The sequence below is a fragment of the Carya illinoinensis genome, chromosome 15 (assembly GCF_018687715.1).
Source record: "Carya illinoinensis cultivar Pawnee chromosome 15, C.illinoinensisPawnee_v1, whole genome shotgun sequence".
Lineage (NCBI taxonomy): Eukaryota > Viridiplantae > Streptophyta > Magnoliopsida > Fagales > Juglandaceae > Carya > Carya illinoinensis.
Window position 1 is genome coordinate 29,792,728 of NC_056766.1, and position 21,956 is coordinate 29,814,683.

The 21,956-nt window shown below is 40.4% G+C and overlaps 1 protein-coding gene across 1 annotated transcript; it reads right to left on the reverse strand.

Moving 5' to 3' along the window:
- Positions 1-9,389: 9,389 nt before the first annotated feature.
- On the reverse strand, positions 9,390-11,055 carry LOC122297702 (UDP-glycosyltransferase 89B2-like). Its single transcript, XM_043107842.1, has one exon. The coding sequence runs from the start codon at positions 10,938-10,940 to the stop codon at positions 9,537-9,539; it is 1,404 nt and encodes a 467-aa protein (XP_042963776.1). The 5' UTR covers positions 10,941-11,055; the 3' UTR covers positions 9,390-9,536.
- Between the last annotated feature and the right edge of the window lie 10,901 nt (positions 11,056-21,956).

Here is a 21,956-nt window from a genome sequence, read left to right on the forward strand (position 1 = left end):
GTGGTATCAGAGCGGTTTGGCTCTGGGTAAAACCACATGTCCCATAGGGAGTACCAGAATGTTTTAAAGTTGTGTTTTAAAATTTATGTTAAGTAAAGTTGCTATTTGATTTGTTTTATTTGTTTGAACTTGTTTGCTGTTTTGTTTATTTGGTTATGTTTTTGCATGCTGGTTTCTTTTGTTTCTTGCTGTATGGTGTTGGTTTTGGTTTTTGGTTTTATGGTGGTTTTATTTGTTTTCTTGAAGGAGGGTCCAGTAGCATGGTGCAAGCCGGATGCACCTATGAGCGCTTCCTGGCGCATAGGACCCCACACTTCACTGGAATTGAGGATCCACTTCAGGCTGGAAAATGGATCAAAGATCTGGAGAGAACCTTTGAGGTGTGTGGATGCACTGAGGCACAGCAAGTACTCTACGCCAGCTATCTCTTGCAAGGTACCGCTTCTGATTGGTGGGATACCAAGAGGGTGATGCTGGAATCGGAGTTGGGATCTTTCGCTGCGGTGACCTGGCAGCGTTTCAAGAGGGAGTTCAATGACCGCTTCTTTCCCGCATCGGTAAGGAAGCAAAAGGCAAGAGAGTTCTCCAATCTGGTCCAAGGGGGCGCGACAGTGGAGCTGTACGCCCGGAGGTTCATAGAACTTGAGCGGTTTGCTCCTCACCTTGTCGCCACTGAGGAGATGCGAGCAGATCGTTTCCAGGAGGGGCTACGCCATGACATACGCCGTATGGTGGTCAGCCATCGGATATCCACTTTTCAGGAATTAGTGGATGTGGCCACCCTGGGGGAGCGGGAAAATAATCTGAGTGTGGGCTCCCCTCCAGGGCATAAGAGGCGGAGTTTTTCTGGTGAAGGAAGCAGCTCGGGTTCGCCCCAGAAATTTGTTCAGCGGTACGGAACTCGACCTCAAACGTCCTCGGGTGTTCGTATGGGAGGCCGGGTGCCTATTTGTGGAGCTTGTAATAGGGCTCATGAGGGCGAGTGTCGGATGGGTAGTGGACCCCAGTGTTACCGGTGCGGTCAAGTGGGACATATTGCTCGGGATTGCCCCGTCAGAGTTCAAGGAAGCCGTGGAGGTAGACACGGTGGAAGAACCAACCCGAGACAAGCAGTGCAAGCCCGAGTCTGTGCTGTCATATCCGGAGATGTGGATGATGAGACACCAGCGACTCAGAATGCTGGAGTCATGGCAGGTATGAGTCTAATCTAATCATTCGTGATGAATGCCTTGGGTGGTTTTGTTTTGTTTTATATATATATTATCGAGGCTTAAAGAGAATGGCATGATCTGGGTGATCTTTTAGTGAAGTAGAATAATTGAGTCCTTTGGTTCCGTGGAGTTTATGAAATGGTCTATAGCGTAGTAGTTTGTAAGTTCAACAAATTTCAAGGATAGATTTTATGAAATTTCATTAAAGTTTTAAAGTTTGGGGCCTTATAGATTTTAGGAATATAAGTTTATGGTAATTAAGGTGTTAGGTTCGACAAGCTTTGGGGGGGGAAATAATTAAATTTCGAGTTTTAGATTTCGTGATTCGGATGAATAATTTGGTGGCAATTGGGGCTTTAGATTTTACAAGCTTTTAAGGTGAATGATTTGGATTAAAACCACCAATCTTGAGAATTTCAGAAAATGATTTACTATCTATTAATGTTTTAGAATTTGAAAGATTTGGGAGTCTTTTGTTCTATTATGGGATGTAAGTTCCTTGATCTTAGAAGTTCCGGAAGATGATTCTTATTTGATTAAAGGTTTTAGAATTGCAGAGTCGAAAGACTGATTTATAATGAGAATTGAGTTCTTAGTTTTACAGACTTAGTGCTGTAGCTTGATCTACTCTAGTGAGTGATTAGTTTGTAATCATTAAAAATGAGGTTGATTCGAGTTGAGTTGTTGATGTGAAAGTTTTTCTAGAGTGGATTCCTTTGAGGATTGGAAGTAATGATCCAATTAGTGTTTTTCTTTGAGGATTGAAGATATCGAGCTAGTTTAGAAAATGATTATTGTTAACTCGAGGTTTTGGAAACAATAGTTTAATTGTTGGTATTGAATTTGACCGAAGTTGAGACCTCATGTTCTGGAGACCTTTAGGAACGGATTATTAGTAGGTTTAAGGTCATTTTCAGTATAAAGTTTTAAGCGGTAGCTATTTGCTAATGTTAAAGTATAAGTTAAGCAAATATAGGAATGATTCATGTTGATTTGCGGATATAAGTCGAGATGATGGAAATAGAGGTAATAGACTATTTGTGTGTTGGAATGACTATTAGTTTCGGCTAAGGACGTATGAGATCGACACGTGATAGTGGTGAATAGATTGGAGTGTTCAGTCGAAACGTGTTACTCAATGGTATGTTGGTTGGCAATAATTGTTATAGCTCGAGGTTATAGTGATAGGTTTTAGGATTGATTCATACCGAGTGAGGATAATAGATGATGCAAGTTTTAGAAAATGAATTTTTGTTTATTTTGAGGATAAGGTACGGATGTTGGAAATGGAAGTGATGGATCACTTATACGTTAGAATGATTATTGATCTTAGCTAAGGGGTACATGAGATCCATTTATAGTGGTGGTGAGGGTGTATGGATTTCGGAGAGTACAAATCCTAGTCTCTTTTTGGCTTTGAGTGGTTTGGTAAGTTGAATGGAATGTACAATTGAAGTGGGTTACCAATTGGAGTGATGGTTGGCATTAATGGTTGAGTCTATCTTCAAGAATTAATTGTGACTTAAGGTCACACAGGAATTTAAATTGGTGAGGCTATACTTTTCTTTGGAGATCAAGTATCTAGTTGGGAGAATTGGGGATATGGTTATATAGCTTGAAAGGAGATCGTTAAGTCACCATGTGTGGAGTATGAAGTAATGGATCTTGGAAGTTGAAACCTATGCATCAAAGGTGGGTAGCATGATCATATGTATGAAGTAATAAAACATTAGGACTCATGAGTGTTGTTTAATAGTTTTGATGGATTGAAGATCTAAACAGTATGGCCTGTCTTGAGATTTATTTGTGAAGTGCTATTGAAGGAATTAGTTGTGCTAAAACTAAAGTTTTTGAGGGTATAAGTAGGTGGGTGAGTTATCAAGAGCGTTTTGATTATGTCTAGGCGAAGTCAATGGGAGTTTATAGTGAGCTAGTTATTGCAAGATTCGATGTTATTCAAAATATAGGTTATGAGCTTGAAGTGTGGGATATCGGATAGCGGTTATAGGCGCTCTTGTTGGTTGGCGGGGAAGGACTTGGGCCTTTCGGAGATGTTCCTTATCGTTAGAAGAGACAGGTGTATTTTGGGGATGATGTTATATGTTTTCAAATTAGGGCCTGGAGGTTGTTTAGTACTGGGTTCTGTCATCAATCAATGGACATATTTTTGTGGAATCTTGATTTTCGTTTGGGGCAGCGATGGCCACCCGAGGAAGGAGTGGAGATTTGTGTTTTTTGGAAGTATATGATTTTCTATGGAAATGTGGTAAAGGTTTTTTTGTGGTTAGGTGTGGCTTGAGCTTATACTTCATGATATTAATTTTGAGGATATAGCCTTTATGTATTTTGGTGAGTTATCAGAGTGTGCGCGAAAGCGTGATTTTTGGAGATTCTTAGGAGTTCAAATTTGTGTTGATTTTGAAGATTTAGTAGTGATTCGAAGTTTTAATGAGAGATCAATCTTTTGGTCGTGCAATTTGGTTTTTGATGGTTAATTTTGGAAGTGGCTATTAGGTTACCAAGGTTGTAATAGGATGAAAATTCGGAAGGTAAAGCAGAGGCGTCGTCGATATTAGCAATTTATGGTGTGAAGTTAATAACCATTGGAATTGTTGGGAGTTGTCGATGATATGTATCTCTCAAATATGTTCGGAGTTGTATGTGGTATCTGTTTGGCGCTGATGGTTGACTTTGCAAATTTCGAGGACGAAATTTGTTTTTAAGGGGGGAAGGATGTGATGACCCGCTTTCACGTGTTTTTCACTGAAGGGTTGTTTTTAATTTAATTAATATATTAGTTTATTTATTTTAAATTATTGTGTTTTAAATTGGTTTTTAATTTAATTTAATTTATTTGAGGTTGTGTTTTGTTTCTTTAAGTTGTTTTGTGGTTTTAATCTTTTGGCGGTTTGTTTCGTTTTCCCGGAGTGAGGACTGGACCTCATCTCTTTTCACATCTTTTTTTTCCTTTTTTCTCTTTTTTCCTTTTTTCTTTTTCCCTTCTTTTCCTTTTTCCTTCTTTTTTTCTTTTTTTTTCTTTTTCTTTTTCTCTCTTCTCTCTCCCCGATCCGGACCCCCCCCCGTGCTCTCTCTCTCCTCCCTCTCCCTCACGCCGGCGTCACCTTCCCCAGCCCCTACCACCGCCGTCCGGCCACCGTTCGGCCTCCCACCGGTCCCATTCTCTTCCTCTCCCTCCGGTGCACCACCCCTCCAAAACCCACCCCCAACCGGCCGGCCATTTGGCCGGAAAAAGCTTCCAAAGGGCGCACGGATTTCACTCCGATCCGCCGCCGTCGCTCCACCTCCGGCCACCATTTCTTCACCACTTCATCACCGGTCCCTTGCCGTCCTAACCCACCCATTTCCGGCCTCCAACGACCACCGGAGCAGCTCCCACGAGCTTGTTTTCCGATTTGCCATTTTCGGCCATTTCCGGCCATTCCGCCGCCACCCACGGCCGTCCGTCACTTCCAATAGCTTCACAACCACCTCTAGACCATTCCCTATCAATCCCGTGTCCTAGTTTGTCCCCGTTCAAAAGTGGGTTTTTCAGACCCACGGCCACAGTGAATTTTCACTGTGACGTTGCTGTTTTTCCGCCGTTTGCAACGCCGCTTGTTTTCTAAAATTGCCGTATAGCGCTGTAAGTATTTTCCAAACCCTATTTTCAGATTTAAATATATATCGCTCATTCAATTATTTACTGTTGTTGGTTGTTGATTCCGGACTGAGTCCGAGGAGTTTCGGGGGTCGGATGGATGGAGGACGGAGTTGCCTGTTTATTTGTTTTATATTGTTGGATTATTTTATTATGCATTGTTATGGCATTACATGGTGCATGCACGTGTGTTTGTGGATTTATGTGAAAAGCCTGTGTTTTGGCGTGAGTGGTTTTACGGGTGCGTGTGTATCACGAGCCCAAGCCGGGATGGGTTATTATCTCGGTGGAGCTCCTCTGGTCACTCGGGAGCGGAATAAACTGAGTGATGTCCCCTGAGTTGTCGAGAGAGATGACGGGAGCGGGGCTAGGGGATGCTTGGCTACGAACGTGCCGGGCATGGAACCGGGCATCGCCCTACTCACCGACTCCGTGGCCCTTCGCTGGCGAGGGCTAGAGGATGCTTGGCTACGCACGCGCGGGAGGCGCGGAACTGGGCATCGCTCGTTAGGTGTCACATGCGTGGTGGTACTCTGCGGTGTGACACTGGAGCCAGGGTGTGCGGATGACCCCTAGGGGAGGTCATGGCGTATACGGTTAAAATGGGATAATGGATTATGAGGCCAAATGGGACTTTTGGCGTGGGCCAGATGGACTTCTGGCGAGATATTGGGCCGGATGGACTTCTGGCGAGATATTGGGCCAAATGGACTTTTGGCGGCCAAATGTGACTTTTGGCGTGTTTTTCGGAAAGGATGTGTTTTTGGGCCAAATGGGTTTTTTGGCGTGTGTGAAAAACTTGGGTTTTTGTGGGCTTTGTGCATTGGGCATGTTTCATGCATCTTGTATGAGTTTTATGTGTTTTTATCTGGTAGTGTTTGGGTTTTACTTACCTGCGGTACCATTCGTGGTTCCGTAGCTTTTGGTGCAGAGTTAGAGGACGAAGAGGAGGAGGCTGAGCCCGAGGATGCGGCTCCGCCGGGTTGCTGATGCTATCTTTATATTTGTTTAAAACTGTATTCGTGTTTTGTAATATTTATCTATGTATGTTTTAAACAGCTTGTATTACGTTAAGAAAAATTCTGGTACTTAGTTATGACTTTCTTTATCCGCTGCGAGTTTCTCTGTACACATCTGTTGCCTTGCACACAATCGGCACCCGACGATGGGATGGTGACCCGGGTTGTCACCATCCGGACGTCTCAATTTCCCCGTGTTCGGGCGTGGGGATTTTGGGGGCGTCACAATAAATATAACCACTCTCACCTCCAATACAGCAGGCTTGCATTTCTACCACAATAGCTAGGCATAACATAACCTTTCCACCACGAACAGCACAAGGCTGCAATAAAAACTAGCGATAAGTTTGCCATCAAAGAAGAGAGTACATCCACTATAGGGGACAGAGAACCCAGCCACAACCACACCAAGTTTTGAAAACAATGCTAGCACTTCAAAACGAGCCACCAACCAACATTACTTCAAAACAATAGAAGCAAATGATCCACACAACCATAAGTAAGAGCAGTCCAATAAGAAATCAAGGAGGCATCTCACCTAGATCACAACTACCAGAACTAATAAAGAACAACTTACTTTTCCAGAACAAAAGGCTCAAAGATAAAACATTATTAGTGCCAACAAAGCGTGAAGGGATAGTTTAATTGACTGAATTTATCCCTTTATATATTTTCAAAAATATAAGATCATTAGTACCATGCAAAGAGTGATTCTCAAACAATAGGTCAGAGATTTAAGTATCCTAATCAAATCAAATATTTAAGCTAGAAACATTAAACTGATAGAACCTCAATATATTTTTTTCCACAACATTATTCACATATATATCTTCAATACTGAGAATTAATTAATAGATAAATAGAACAAATAAAAATTTCACTTACTCTAGCTTTTTACAACATGCAGATTGGGAATGCTGATTCATAGCAGCCTTCGCTAAAGATAAAGCTAGATAATCATCTAAAAAAATATTATAAAAATAGAGTTAGATATATAATAAACTAACTTAGACAGATATTAAAAAAATATTTCAAGTTTTAAACTTATGTTCAAACTCCATCAACTCTATGTATTCTTCCAACTCCTAGATGTCGACGAGTTTGGTCCTTAATCAATTTTGGGTGCAAATAAGAGTTTTGACAGTTTGTGGAGATGCATTTACTCATTGTGTAATACTTTTATTCTATTGTAATATTTTTTTTTTTTATCATCATGAGTAGAGAAAAAAAAAAAAGATCAAGGAGAAATTTGTGGAGATGCCTTTGCATATTCATCTAAAGTATTTGAGAATTTGTTGTAATACTTTATGACTCGGCCACAAATGTGAAATCCCCAATCAAACTCAGCTAGAAATGTGAGCAATTTTAAATAGAAGATTACCAAAAACTAAGTAACTAAGCAAAACCCACCAATCTACTAAATAGAAGAGTGCAAAAAAGAGGCAAGTAGGCCATGTGACAAAACCAGAGCCATCTTAATGAGTAAATGAATAATAACATTTAAGCATGAGGCTTATAGCACAAACGAACAAAATCCCAAATTCCAAAATCAAGAGATGGAATAGCTAATAAAGCATGTGAAAAGGGTTTGGTTTTGCTCCCCAGTTCTCAAACAGACTCCAAAAGCTTCTAAATCATTGAAAATGAAGGAACTTGAAGGCAATTAAGGCAAAAAACTCTTAAACAACTGACATCTAGAATAGATGAAAGAAAAAATAACTAGCAATTAGATTTCATGCATAATAAATAAAAATCTGCTCTTTCTAGAAACTGCCCCATATCTAAATCTATCAAATTTAATAAACAAGGATGAAAGACACACAGTAGTGTGAGTTTCAGATCCTTCAAAGCCAAGAGAGGTTTAGAACTTTAGAGTGAGACTTGCGTCAAATGTTATAAAATCAAATGACCCAAAATATTCAAAAAAAAAAAAAAAGCAGAATAGGGAGATGCTTGCTCATGCGGAGAGGATTCAAAGAAGATTCAAGAACTAAATTATGAACTAAATTATGGGTAAGGACTCGAGATCAAAACACATCCTAAATACACCCATATAGACACAAAACAAATACCCAAAAGTGTCGGGCATCAAATTTACATTAAAACAAAAAGGACAACACTCTATAGAATATAGTAGACAAAAGTTACATTAAAAAAAAGCGTCCATCTAATCCATTTCGAATGCAAAAACAACCTAAACGGACCAAAGATTCTGAACAAAGTAAAGGTAACATAGTAGAAAAGCATTTAAGCAAGACCCAGAGAGAGCAGAAAAACTGATCGAACGGCACACAAGGATGAAGATGACAGAGCAAAGTGATGAAGAAGATGGTGCGACGTGAGGAAGGCGACGGCACGAGGATGAAGACCAGGCACGCAGATGAAGACAAGGCACGAGGATGGAAATGATGGCTAGGGTTTCGGAGAGACTGAGAAAGGGTTTTCGGCATAGAGATAATAGGGAGGGAGGGAGGGAGGGAGGGAGAGAGAGAGAGAGAGAGAGAGAGAGAGAGAGAGAGAGAGAGAGAGAGATACGGATTTTTTTTTTTTACATATATATACAAACCTGGTTAACTGGGTAAGACTCTGGAAATCGGGTTTCATACTCGGGTTTGGACCAAGTATAAGCAGTTTTGTACATGCGGGTTTTGGCTCAGGTCAAACACGGGCCAAAAACGGTAACCAGAAATCCGATTATCCGAGTTCTGGTCTGGGCCCAATAAAAACCGGCCTAGACAAACAGTCCTAGGGAGAATCCACTATAATATGCTTATTTACATTCTCTCATCATCTCTCGTTCTTACTGTACAATGGAGATCTAAGTTCTATCCTCTAGTTTTCATACCTTCGTTGGACTCTCTGTAGTAAGGTTGAAGAAGGTGAAGCCTTGAAGAAGCCTGGCCAAAACTAGTCGTCTGGTTCCCTATTCTCTTATTTTCTGCCCACTTTTACTTTATGTCACATCACTATTTCTTTCTTTTGACACTACATCCACCTTCATCCTTTTGTCGATTCATTCTTTCTTCTCATTCTTCCCTTACGATGAATCCCTCTTGTTATATTTTATCCCTTGCAAATACTTTAGGTACAAAACGATTTCATAAAAATAAATTTATAAACTAAAGTGTCTTGATGTGGTATATCAGATTGTAAACTAACTACTTTTATTTTATAGTAGATTTAACATATCACATAAAATCAATTCAGTTTTTAATTTTTTTTAATAAAATCTTTTTGTGGGTGTAATATTTATTGATCCACAAACTAGGTCCATCATAAGGAGAATTTGTTATCGCCACTAGCTTCATTTTTTTTTTTTTTATCTTTTTTATCAAATGGGAATTTTCAATACTAAGTTGAGAGAATAAACAAAACGTCCCAATATCATCAAGCTTGTTGCTGAAATAGTTTGTAGCAAATAGTTGGAAACTTATTAATCATACATAAGTTTGTTGTACAGTTATATATTATGGAATCTATTTCATATCTCTATCTCTTTTTCTAGTTGAAACTCTTAAATTTAATCAACTCTTTCAATACATTCTTTTTTGGGAGACATCAAGAGAATGTTTGCAGGTATATAGAAAATACGATTGACACATGGTTAAACAATAATCCATATGTATTAGAGTAAACACATGGCTCTGATCACTTTCCAAGATCACCCAATTGATTGATGAACTCATCCAAATTTGTATCTGAACTTCCTCCATTAACTGCACTTACGGCTGCAGCACTCAGCTCTTTGGCCAAGAGCCTCTCTGGCCTAGTCTCATCAATTGAGATGGCCAACAGCCGAGCCAAGTCGGCTGACTTCGGAATGTTCTGAGTGCCCTCACAAGCTCTGATTGCAACACCTAACTCATCCACCAACAACTTTGCGTTCGAGTACTGGTCCGCACCCATTGGCCATGTCAACATCACAACTCCCGCAGCAATCCCCTCCAGCACCGAGTTCCACCCGCAGTGAGTCACGAACACACCCACTGCTCGGTGGCTCAGTATTGAGACCTGCGGCGCCCATCCCCTTATCACAAATCCTCTGCCCTCCATGCGATCTTCGAACCCATCAGGAATCACGCCATGATCAGCATTCGCCTGCTGCTGCTCGTCTTTGCGAGGCACCCTCACGCACAAAACAAACTTGACGCCGCTTTGCTCTAACGCAGCAGTCAGCACATCCATCTGCCTTTGTGACAACACCGCACGGCTACCGAAGCAGACATAGACAACTGAGTTGTCTGGACGAGCATCCAGCCAATTCATTAGTTCATGGCCCGGTACAGAGCTTACTCCACCTCTAACAATGTATTCCTGTAAATCACCGTTCTCAGGAGGCAATACGGGTCCTACGGCCCACACACGATCATTTCCGAGTTCTTTCTTCAGATGAGTAAAGTAAACGCGCTCCAACTCCACGAACGAGTTGAACACCATCCCCCAACTCACCGTGTTGGCCAGCAAATCGTTTCTAAAAAATTCCAAATCCGAGTCCCCTTCTACGTTTTTATAATGTCCGGAAATCTGCCACCATGGGAATGCTGGGGAGTCCGGAATATTTGGAAACGAAACTTGGAAATTGATATCCTGATCTGGATCAGCGTTTTCGGGTGGATCGCGACACATAGAGAGAGCAACCGACATCGAAAAGGCACCAGAAGGTGAGAAGACTAACCGTCGAACGCCGAGCTCGCACGCAAGGTCTTGGGTCCAGCCAAGAAAGAGATCGGAGATAATAGCAACAGGAGGCGAGGAATGAGATCGAAACCATTGGAGGAGGATAGAATAGTGAAGGTCACGTAAGGCGCGCATGATTGCATAGAGCCTCTTCTTTGGAGGAGCTGTTATATCAGGGGATGGTAGAACCAAGTGCTTGAGAGAAGACGGGTGTGCGGAGAAGTAAGGTTGAAGCAGAGGAAGGTTAGAGGTGGTGACGAAAACGGTGACAGTGAGACCGCGAGTGAGCAGGCGGTTGAGGAGGTCAAGCAGAGGTATAATATGACCTGAACTTAGGAAGGGATAAGCGGCGATGTGCACGCCATTGGTTGACATGGATGAGATCGTAACTTTGGGGCGGCTATTCGGGGGGCAATGGCTCTAGAGTCTAAACCCTGAGAAGCTTGTGCTGCTTGTTTATAAACTGTTGAAGAAAATATGAAATTAAGGTGATTTGATATTATCTTAACTTAATTTTTGTAGTATTTAAGGTGTTTAAATTATCTTATCTTATTGTAATTTTTTTATAAATAGGAATATTTGTCTAGTATTTAATAATGATTTAGAAAGTGAAGGCATAGCCTTCAAAATTTATTTCCGTCTTTCTCTGTTCTTTCCCTTTTATTTTATATTATATTTTATTTTCTATAAACTCAAAGAAAAAACGAAAGAGTTGCGTGGGATTACTCCTCTTTCTCACTTGCTTTGCGTCATGAATGACGTCTTTACATTCACAGCCAATCTATCCACGGTAAAGAGGAAATTAGTATTTCCTGATCACAATGGTAGGTTCTCTCTTTACCTTTTGCCTGGCTAGAATCTGTCCATCGTGGAAACCTTCATGAAAGACGCATTTTTTTAAGCATTTTCAAAGAGAGAATAAGGTTCATATTGCACTGCTGTCATGAACTCTGCTGTAATTGCTATTCTGAGTGGTGTGTTGTAACAAGGAATCCATGGAAATATATATGGAAGCTGCGGTGATGAAAAGAAACGGTGTAGGAAAGGTGTTTGGGGAAAGGTTTCAGTGAGCCACACGTATATTGATAGTAGGAATTCTTTTTTTTTTTTTTTGTTATAAGTAAAAGAAAATCGATTACTCAAATAGTTAATCAAAAATGATTTGTGCAGTCGGGAAATGCAGTCGGCGTGCAGTCGACTGTAAAAAAAAAATTAATATGGAACCTATATGAAAAAAAAAATTATTTTTATAACTTTTTATAATTCATGTAGGTCCCCTTGAATATAAAATAATTTTTTTATAATTTTTTTTTATTCATTCCGTACAGCCGACTGCACGCCGACTGTATTTCCCGACTGTATGTAGCAAAGCCCATAGTTAATTAGTAGGAATTCTTATAGGGATTCCAAAACTTCCTATGAAAACTTTACAATTTTTCAAATATCCTCTTCTGATTCCTGGCACTCATAATTCATAACCATCGCATAGTACTCATCAGTCATCAGAATCGCTGTGTTCCTCTTCCCCACCCTGGGCAAGTGAAGTACGAGCAAACTCATAATAACAATCCAACGCCTGTCCATGCCACCCGTGTCCAATTCGGTCATATCCCGACACGTGGCCATGAGACACAGCGTCGTCGTCTTCGAGTGTGGTGACTAGGTCGGCAGCACCTGGGTGTAAAATTGATAAACCCACTCCTTCTTAATTTCCAGACCACCCACAACAGACTCTCTAACCAACTAGTAAAATTGATAAACTGATTTTTTTTTTTTTTTTTTTTTTTGGAAAGGAAAACTGGCTTCATTGATCATTGATCATTACAAGAACTCTCCTTATCAACAATTTGCTTAATGCAATCAGGTATGTTATCAATCCATACCAAACTAGTCTGTAAAGATAGACTTTCCCTAGCTAATAAATGGGCAACTTCATTATTGGATCTGTTTGTATACTGTACTGTCCATCCATTCCTCTGCTTAAGTAAAATTTTTAAATCCTCAATTAGACTACCATGGAAAGATAGTTCTTCTGTTGCCGAGTTAACTGCATTTACCACTGCTTGAGCATCCCCTTCAAACTGCACTTTAACCAACCGAAGCTCTCTGCACACTTCCATGGCCCTCCTCAGAGCATATGCCTCTGCTACCACAGGCAAATCTATGTGAAACTTTTGTTCTTCAACTGCCACCAAGAAGTCTCCATCTTCATCTCTCATAACTACCCCTATACCCACCTTCTTTTCCTTCTTTCTGACTGCTGCATCCCAGTTTACTTTGACATAGCCTGAGCTTGGTTTTATCCACCCTTTGGTTCTTTTACTAACCTCCTCAATTCTGCTGTGCTGAGCTTTGATCAACTGTTGAGCTTGCTGAAACTCGAGAATATCATTCTTTGCAACTCTTAAAACCTGACTTGGAGCTTTAAATTTATCCTCAAACACACTTTCATTCCTCCTCAGCCATAACCCCCTCATAACTGCTGTTGTGACTTCTAGTTCATTCTCATCAAGTGAGTCCCTTAATTTTCCCCACAGAACCAGTAAATCAGCTTCATTTGACTTCATTTTCTGCAACTTCTTTAAGTATTCTGACCATACATCGCATGCAGCTGGGCATTGCCAAATAACATGCATAATTGTCTCCTCCTCCCTTTTACAGATATGACATAATGGGTTACTTGTAATCTTCCTTGCAAAAAGATTCCTTTTGGTAGCCAGTAATTCATTTGCTGCTTTCCAAAAGAAAAGTTTAATTTTCTCAGGAACATTTAGCTTCCATAAACTATCCCAGCTCCTTCTCCTCTCATCTTGCATTGAAAATTCACCCCTTATGGCCTGCTTTCTTTCCTTATCCAGATAGTAAGCGCTTTTAACAGAAAACAGACCTTTGTTTGAGGGACCCCATATCATTCTATCCTCCACCCCCAACCTGCTCAGGGGCATACTGCATATATGGTATGCTTCCACTTCATTGAAAATGTTCTTGATTAAAGGCTCATTCCAGTTCCCTTGCTCAGTCAGCGATGCACACACAGGAGCTTCTCTATCTAGAATTTTAACTGGTGACTGCACCATGCCAGATGAAGGTAGAGCAAGCCATCTACACCCCCATATCTTGATCTTCTCCCCATTTCCCACCTTCCATCTCAGGCCCTCTTTTAGTAGCTTCACAGCATTCCACATACTCCTCCATAAGTAAGAAGGTCTATGTCCCAACTTTGCTGTCAAAAGGGACTTTTCCTTGAAATATTTTTCTTTCATAATCTTTGCAGCCATACTTTTGTCATTTTGAAGTAATCTCCATCCCTGTTTGGCCAATAAAGCCAGATTAAAGCTCTCTAAATCCCTATAACCCAACCCCCCTAGTCCCTTCTGTCTTCCCATTCTATCCTAGCTACACCATTGCATGCCTTTCCCTGTTTGGTGGTTGCCCCACCAAAACTTGCCCAACATAACATTGAGTTCCTTACATAGCTGCTTTGGGAGTTGGAAAACACTCATAGTATACGTGGGCACTGCCTGAAGGACTGCTTTGATCAGCTCTTCTTTCCCTGCTGCAGATAGGAAGGAGTTCTTCCAATTGTTTATCTTCTTCCATACTTTTTCTTTGATGCACCTGAAAGCATTGTACTTGGAACTACCCACAACTGGAGGTAAACCCAAATAAGATTCATAGGAGCCTCTCATTACAGCTCCACCACTTTGCATGATTTTCCTTTTCTCTTCCTCTTTTGAGTTAGAGCTAAATAACACTGCAGTCTTGTCTTGGTTCATGAATTGGCCTGAAGCTTTCTCATACTGCCAAAGGATACCCTTGATCTTCTCCCATTCCTCAAACTTGGCCCTTCCAAATAAAATGCAGTCATCTGCAAAGAGTAAATGGTTAACTCTAGTCGCTCCTCTGGAAACAGTTACACCTTTAGTCACACCTATCTGGTCTGAGAAGTTTAGTAGGGAACTAAGTCCCTCTGCACATAATAAAAACAAGTAAGGGGATAGGGGATCCCCTTGCCTCAGCCCTCTTGATGGCATGATCTTCTCTCCTGGCTTCCCATTGACAAGAACTGAGTATGAAACTGAAGACACACATTTCATAACCAACTCGATCCAACCAGCACAGAAACCCATTCTCTCCATGACAGCTTTCAAATAAGGCCACTCAATCCTATCATATGCTTTTGACATGTCAAGCTTAATGGCCATATGCTCTTCCTTCCCCTTCTTCCTCACTTTCATAGTATGCAACACCTCAAAAGCTACTAGAATGTTATCAGTGATTAATCTTTCAGGTATGAAGGCACTTTGATTAAGGGAGATGATGTCATTTAGCACTCTTTTTAATCTGTTTGCCAAGACTTTTGCCATTATTTTGTAGGCCACATTACACAGACTAATAGGTCTGTAGTCACTAGCCATTTTGGGTTCTTTTTTCTTGGGAATAAGGGTAATGTAAGTATAATTAGCAAGAGAGGATAGAGAATTACCATTCAACCAGGCCAAGACTGAGTTGCTGACTTCTTCTCCTACAAGGTGCCAGTATTTCTGGTAAAAACAGGCTCCAAAGCCATCGGGTCCAGGTGATTTGTAAGGTGCCATATGTTTAATAGCTGCCTCCACTTCAAATCTAGTAAAGGCTTTGGATAACTATTCATTCATTTTGCTTGTAACAGTAGGGTTCATCTTCCTTAAACAGACATCAATATCTTCCCTGCCAGGTTTTGAGGATGCAAACATCCTCTCAAAATAAGCCTTGAAAGTCCCTGCCAGTTCTTCTTGCCTTGTGTGTTTTCTATGGAACTCATCAGTTATTTCTTGAATCCTGTTTACCCTCCTTCTCTGGTTTGCACAGCAGTGAAAAAACTTGGTGTTTTTATCTCCAAGTTGATACCAATTCACCTTTGCCCTCTGCCTCCACTTCAAATCCTCCTTTGCCATCATGACTCCTAGTTCTTTTTGAAGGTCTTTTATAGCTGTTGTGTTGTGCTTGTCTTCTTGTTCTTGTAACCTTCTCAGTTGAGCAGTCTTTTCTGCTAGTAGCTTTTTCTGATCAGTAGCCATGAGCTTACTCCACCTCGAAAGGGCTCCTTCTGTCTTAGCCAGCTTGTGTAATATCTCCATGGTAGGTGTCCCTTCTTTGTTACCTTCTTCCCAAACTGTTTTGACAATTTCTTCACAATTACCATCAAAAGCCCAACTAGCTTCGAATCTAAACAGTTTCTTGTGTCTACCTCCCAAGTCTTATGGCAGAGATCCTGAACTGTCCGAGGGTTCCCAAGCCCTCGGCAGTTCCAACTTAGTGTTTTCATGGAGACAGGTGGGGCTGCAACACAGCCTCCACCAATTCAGTTGAACTACCAACCTGCAGTTCAGAAACACCACCTACCATCCACTTAGATTTTTTCTCTACTCTCTCATCCTCCTCCTTGTCTGCCCCTGATCTTAGCATCCTTTTTTAGGGTAAAAAGGATGCTGTAGAGCCCTCACCTCTCTTCCCAATCTCTCTTGCTCTTCTTTTCCAAACCCCCTCTCCCCATTGCTCTTGTAGCTACTTCTCCCGTGTCATTACTCACATCCACCCCCCCAGGCTCCTCTACACCTTGTTTTTGGAACCCCTTCTTAACCCCCAAGCCCTTACAGCCTTCACTTTCTCCAAGCTCTACTTTCTCTCTCAACCTGCTTTCCCCCTCGTCCACCACCTCTCCCTTTTTTTCACTCCCTTTCATGTTTGATAAAGCAATCTCCTGAGTGACAGGAACACACTCCACTTCGGATTCCACTCCCCTATCCTTTTCTTTCTCTGTCTCAAGCCTTCTTTCAGAATTATCACTACCTCCTTCACTGCATACCCCTTCTAAAGAGGCATTCATTGTTTTCTCCTTGTACCTCCACCCATCACTGTATTTTGCCCTGTTCCCAGTTCTTAACCATACCCCAAACTGAGCCTCACCCTCCTTCTCCCCCTTGCATCCTACCTCCTCATACACAATACATCCACATTGAAAACAAAAGTGAGGTAGTTTCTCATACCTCAAGGGGATCCAGTGGCTCTTCCCTTTCAAGTTGATGGTCCTCCCTCTGGCTAGTGGTTTCTGAATATCTATCTCTATTAGTACCCTTAGATAAAGTCCCCATCCACACCCATCTGCTCCTGTCTCAACCTCAATAACTCTCCCAATCGTGCCACCCACCATTTCCCCCTTGGATTTGTTCATACATTTGAGCGGCAGCTCAAACATTTGTATCCAGAAACTCTCAGTATTAAAATGCATCTTATATGGAGGGACATACCCATCATAGTCCCTTAGCACAAAAAGGTGGTCATCGAAGAGCCAGGGTCTACCCTCCATGATTATGTGCTTGTCTGTAACACTGCCAAATTCAACCACGAAGGTGTTTGGCCCAACTACATGGAAACGAGCCCTTCTACTGATCCTCCAGATTTTTTCCATAACCGATTCAATCACACCCTTGTTTACTTTTCTCTCAATCCAAACCTTCCCTATCAAGCACATCTCTTCCTTGAATTTGATTTCTTCCAGACTTTCATCATCCAACTCGATATTCAGAGCTTCCTCCTCCGACAACCTTAGTTTCTTCCACCGATCCTCTATTTCATTCATCTTATCACTGCCATTTTTGTTCTCTGGTTCACTGGTTCACTCTCCATTGAAAAACTCCCAAAAGAAGACTCGCCGTGCTGACCACCGTAGGCCACCACACTCTGCCTCAAGTCTGCTGCACAGACAACAAAACCGTTATGTTTCCTCACACCCCACCACCACAAATTCTGTTAGAATCTTGGTGGACCCCACTTCACCTCCTTTTCCTAGAGAGAAAAACGAGAGAAGACTTTTTTGTTGGCCTGATAAACTGATTAATGTAAAAAGTAAAGAACATCACAGTAAAACAAAACGCTTTGTTTGATGTTTTTAAGTCGCAAACGGTGCGTTTTACAAAGATCCACTACCAAACACTTGGTAAATAAAACATTGCCTTCTTGCTCTTTCAATGATAGAAACCTCTAACCCTGTTGCTATTTCTGAAATTCATTGAGAGAGAGAAGCTCCCCCCACTCTCTAAGGAAAAGCCAGAGCCGTCCAACAGCGAGGCTCCCCCTTCCCCCCTATGTCTTTCTGCTTTGTCTGGTTTCGTCTAGCTAGTTTTTTGCTTTGTCTGGTTTTGGAATAAGTTTGCTCGGTGATGGACTGTGGTGATGGCGGGATGTTGTGGCTCATGCGCATAGCCCAAACTCCCAATGGTTCATCCCTCTCTCTCTCCCTTTTTTCGGTCGACAACAGAGTTTGAAATGCAGTTATCCACGCACGAGAAGTGGTCAGAGAAAGAAAGGGAATGATGTTCTAGGTCGGTTGGTTTTTGAAAATGCTTTGGTTTCAAAGCATAAAACAGATGATAAAGTACACGGTGCACCCACAGTTTCAGAGCATAAAACAGAGGATCAATACACGGTGTACGTTACCAGAAGGTAACGATGGCCTCTGAAGTGGCGGAATGAGGTGCAGGGTGGTATGGGTCCTCGGCCGGGGCGGACCTACGTGCGGGATAGGAGCGGAAATGGTTAACTCGTGGATGTGCAGAAGCCGGTGATCTTGCCAAAGTGCAGCTCCAGTGAACCGCTTACGGTTGCCGGTGCCCGTGCGCTGGTGAACCCGTTGAAGAAGGGAGTCGGCGGCGGCAAAAGTATATGATGAAACCCTAGTTCCCTTTGCAATCAGACTTGGTCCATGGGCTTTGTTGTTTAATGGGCTCATGTGTTAAGACTGAGCCCATATGTTTTTGTTTTAGACTGGATCATATATTTTGCTTTTTATGTACTTTGTTTGTTTTAGTTTATAAATAATAAGAAATAGGCTATTGGACTTGAGGTCCATAGCAGTGGAGTCCCACTCCTCCTTTGGAGGAAGGTGGGTAGCTATCTCACTCCTCTATTGGAGAAAGGTGAGTGTTTGTACTCCTCCTCCTTGGGAGGGTGGAGCGTGTGAGTACCTCTCTTTTTCGGAAGAGAGGTTGTTTCAGTTCTGTTTTTTAACAGAGCGCATTCTCTATTGACTGTTGTCAATAGAGAGTATATAGAAGTTAAGACAATGTCCGCCATAAAGAAATTGATAGGCGGGGGAGCCCCTCACAGTTGAGCAGTTTGGCTAGTAATCTGGATTTTTTTGGTATTGATTAGTTGCAGTTGTAACTTTGGTTTCGTTGAATGGAATGAAGTCTATTTCAAAAAAAAAAAAAAAAAAATTGATAGAAACCTCTAGACTTGGTTCCTCAAAAACGTCTCGTATTGCTACTTCCTTCAAAACGTCCCTATTGCTTCCTTCTTCAAAATGCTACAATCCATTTGAATCCCACAATGCCATTTCCTTCTCAGACCTTCTTCTTCTTCTTCTTCTTTTCTCACTTCAATCATTCGACAGCCCACTGCAATGGATTCACTTCATCCCTTACATCATCGAGAGCCCCACCACATCGAGACCCCACCGAAACCACCACCTAGAACTTTTCGGGCCCCCTAGTCTATCGCGTCTCACGATGAGCTTCATCTCTTTCCCTCACGTTTCTCTCTCTATGTTTATCTCTCTATCTCTGTTTCCCTCTCTTATCACTTCTCATCTATCTCTCTCCCGCTCACATTCTCATGCTCTCTCTCTCGCTCATCACTCACTTTCTCTGCTGTGATCAATAGTCAATCTCTCTCTCAGTTTCTCTTCAGGTCGAGATTTGTTTCACATCTTTGTGCAACCGTAGCAGCCCAACTTCCAGCCGCCAGTTTCCTTCTTCTCTGTAAGCAGCCGCACTAGCTTTTCATTCTAGCTTTTTGTCTTGTATTGTGTTATGGTGCTTAGGTCGTTAGGTTTGTGAAAGTGTAGATTATAATTACTTGTTTATCATTAAAGCTCATTGTAAAACTCAATGTTTTATTCAAGTTTTGGTGCAAACCGTATGTTTTGAGTGGATTTGTTTTATGTAAGTAAATTTCAAGAATGCCCTTTAAACCTTGCAGTATAACCCCTTTCCATATGGCCTCTTGAAGTATTTGATGTGTTTTTACGTTGGTCCTTTACTTGTGGTAAGGAGGTTTAGTTTTCCAAAATTACAATTTTGTCCTCAATTTTGAAACGGGATGTTTTAAGGATTTATTTAAGTGGGTTTGTTTTTACTCAGTTCTATTTTATATATTTTTTTAGTGTGTTGCGATAAGTCATTTTGAAATAAAATGTTTTTGGATTGAGTTCAGGTTCTAAAACTATTTTGAGTCTGGTAATATTTTATTTTTTATTTCAAAGACTTTTCATTGTTAAATGGGTTGGGTTTATATTTTTTTTTTAAATAAACCTTGTGAATAAGTGGGAATTAGGTTGAGTGAATATTAGGTGGACATCTATGATTTTTGGGAAGTGACGATATTTTACGGTTACGAGAGTTGTTGATTATTTTTTTAGGAAAAATAGATTAGTTGGTATTTCAGGTTTAAGTTTTGATATACGTGTATGATTGAAAATTTATGGGAGTATGAGACTATTTTATAGGTGAAGATTGATTTTTGTTCAGTATTGTTGAGAAGAAATTATGTAAAAGCTAAGAAGATCAGGTAAGCAGGATTCATATACTAAACTTTGTATAAATATAAAATGAACTGGGGTTGTTTTATGAAAATGTGCATTTTATGTCATGAAAAGAATTATGAAAACAATCTCAGTTATTTGTTCGACATCATTCATGAATTCTAATGAAAAAGAAAGCACTTTTGTTATGACTGGTGTAGACATGAGCTTATTTTCTGGCATTTTATTTCTAAAATGTGCAAAAGAGAGCGAATATGAAATTTTGTGCATAAATTATATTTTTATGATCTGATTCTGTTATGTTCTAAGGATGTTCTGAACTCCGATATGATATGATGTGATTTCTGAAAACTTTTTACATGACATTCTGAATCAGGATGTGGTTTGTAGATGGTAAACTGTTTGACTTACCACAGGTGGTAATAGTGATTTCTGTTTGGGTTAGTACCAACCATTCTGTTTCTGGTGCACCCACTTTGGAAACAAAGTGGTTTTCTGGTGGTCTTTCCTGTGTGCACACTCGGGGCTCTGAGAATAATAAATGGAAGATTTACATTCTGTTTATGCTCGGTTGGCCGCCGAGATTTGCACAACCCTACCACGGAGGTTAAACATGGAATTCTGTTCTGATACGATTTTTCAGTTATACTGTGCCAAATGAACTTTGAATAAGAATATTTTTTTGAAACTTTCGCTCTGATATTTTTGATAACATGTTCTATTTCTGCATTCTAAAAGTAAAACCATTTTGTTATGCATTTTGAACTCTGTAAATGTTCATCTTTGCATACTAATATATGTTCTCTACTTACTAAGTTGTTGATAACTCATCCCTTACCTCCAAATATTTTTTAGATAATTTTAATGGCTCGGCTGGAGAACAATAGTAGGTAGTTTTAGCAAGGTGTGATGATCGTCGTGGAATAAGGGCCCGAGAGTACAAGTGCTTATTTAAGAGTCGTAGTTAGTAAATTGATTTATTTTCTGATATTTTGATTTGATGAGTTAAGGATATTTTCGAGTCTTTGTGGAGTTTTTAATTTATGTTATTGAGAATTTCTTTGTTGTCCCTATAAAGGAACATGGATATATAGATTGGGTGAATAAATTAAGATTTTATGGAGTTTTCTGGATTTTATAGTTGTGATATTGAGTTGATATTAAATAATAATAGCTAACTCTCAGGACCTCTGGGAACAGGACGTTACATCTGAGGTGATAATCATTAGGATCCAGGATATATGTCTTTGTAGATCTCAAGATTTTGGAGTGCATGGCCTGCCTTGGGGTCTTAGACGTGAGATGCTAATAGGAGAATTAATTAAGATCATAATGCAAGAACCTATGGGAGTAGCAGCATAATCTATTGAGTCCATAAGTTCTTGAGGATTAGTTGTGGCGAGCCACTCCTTTTTCTCTCGATTGATCATTAGTTTTAAGTTGGTGTTTTAAATCTCAAATCGTTGTTTCAAATATTGCAGATGATTTTTTAAATTGAACCTTTTAAAATATTCCAAATATATTAAATGTCCAAAATTATTTTAAATTGAGTATTTTTAATATTATTGAACCAAGCATAATTCTCAAGTACGCCTTTTTGTATTTTGAAGCCACAAAAATAATATAGTTTTAGCACATCATTATATTTAAATGATTTTAGTTCTTTAAGAGTATTATTGAATATTCCTTATTTTATTTTATGTTAAAAACTCTATTTATTTAGATGGATTTATTTCTTATAGAAATATATTAGACTCATCATTTTATTTTATAATGAAGATTCTTATGTTTAGATCAAGAATAAAAGT

Excerpts from the sequence above, each read along its gene's own strand:
- LOC122297702 (XM_043107842.1), bottom strand. The coding sequence starts at position 10,940 with ATGTCAACCAATGGCGTGCACATCGCCGCTTATCCCTTCCTAAGTTCA.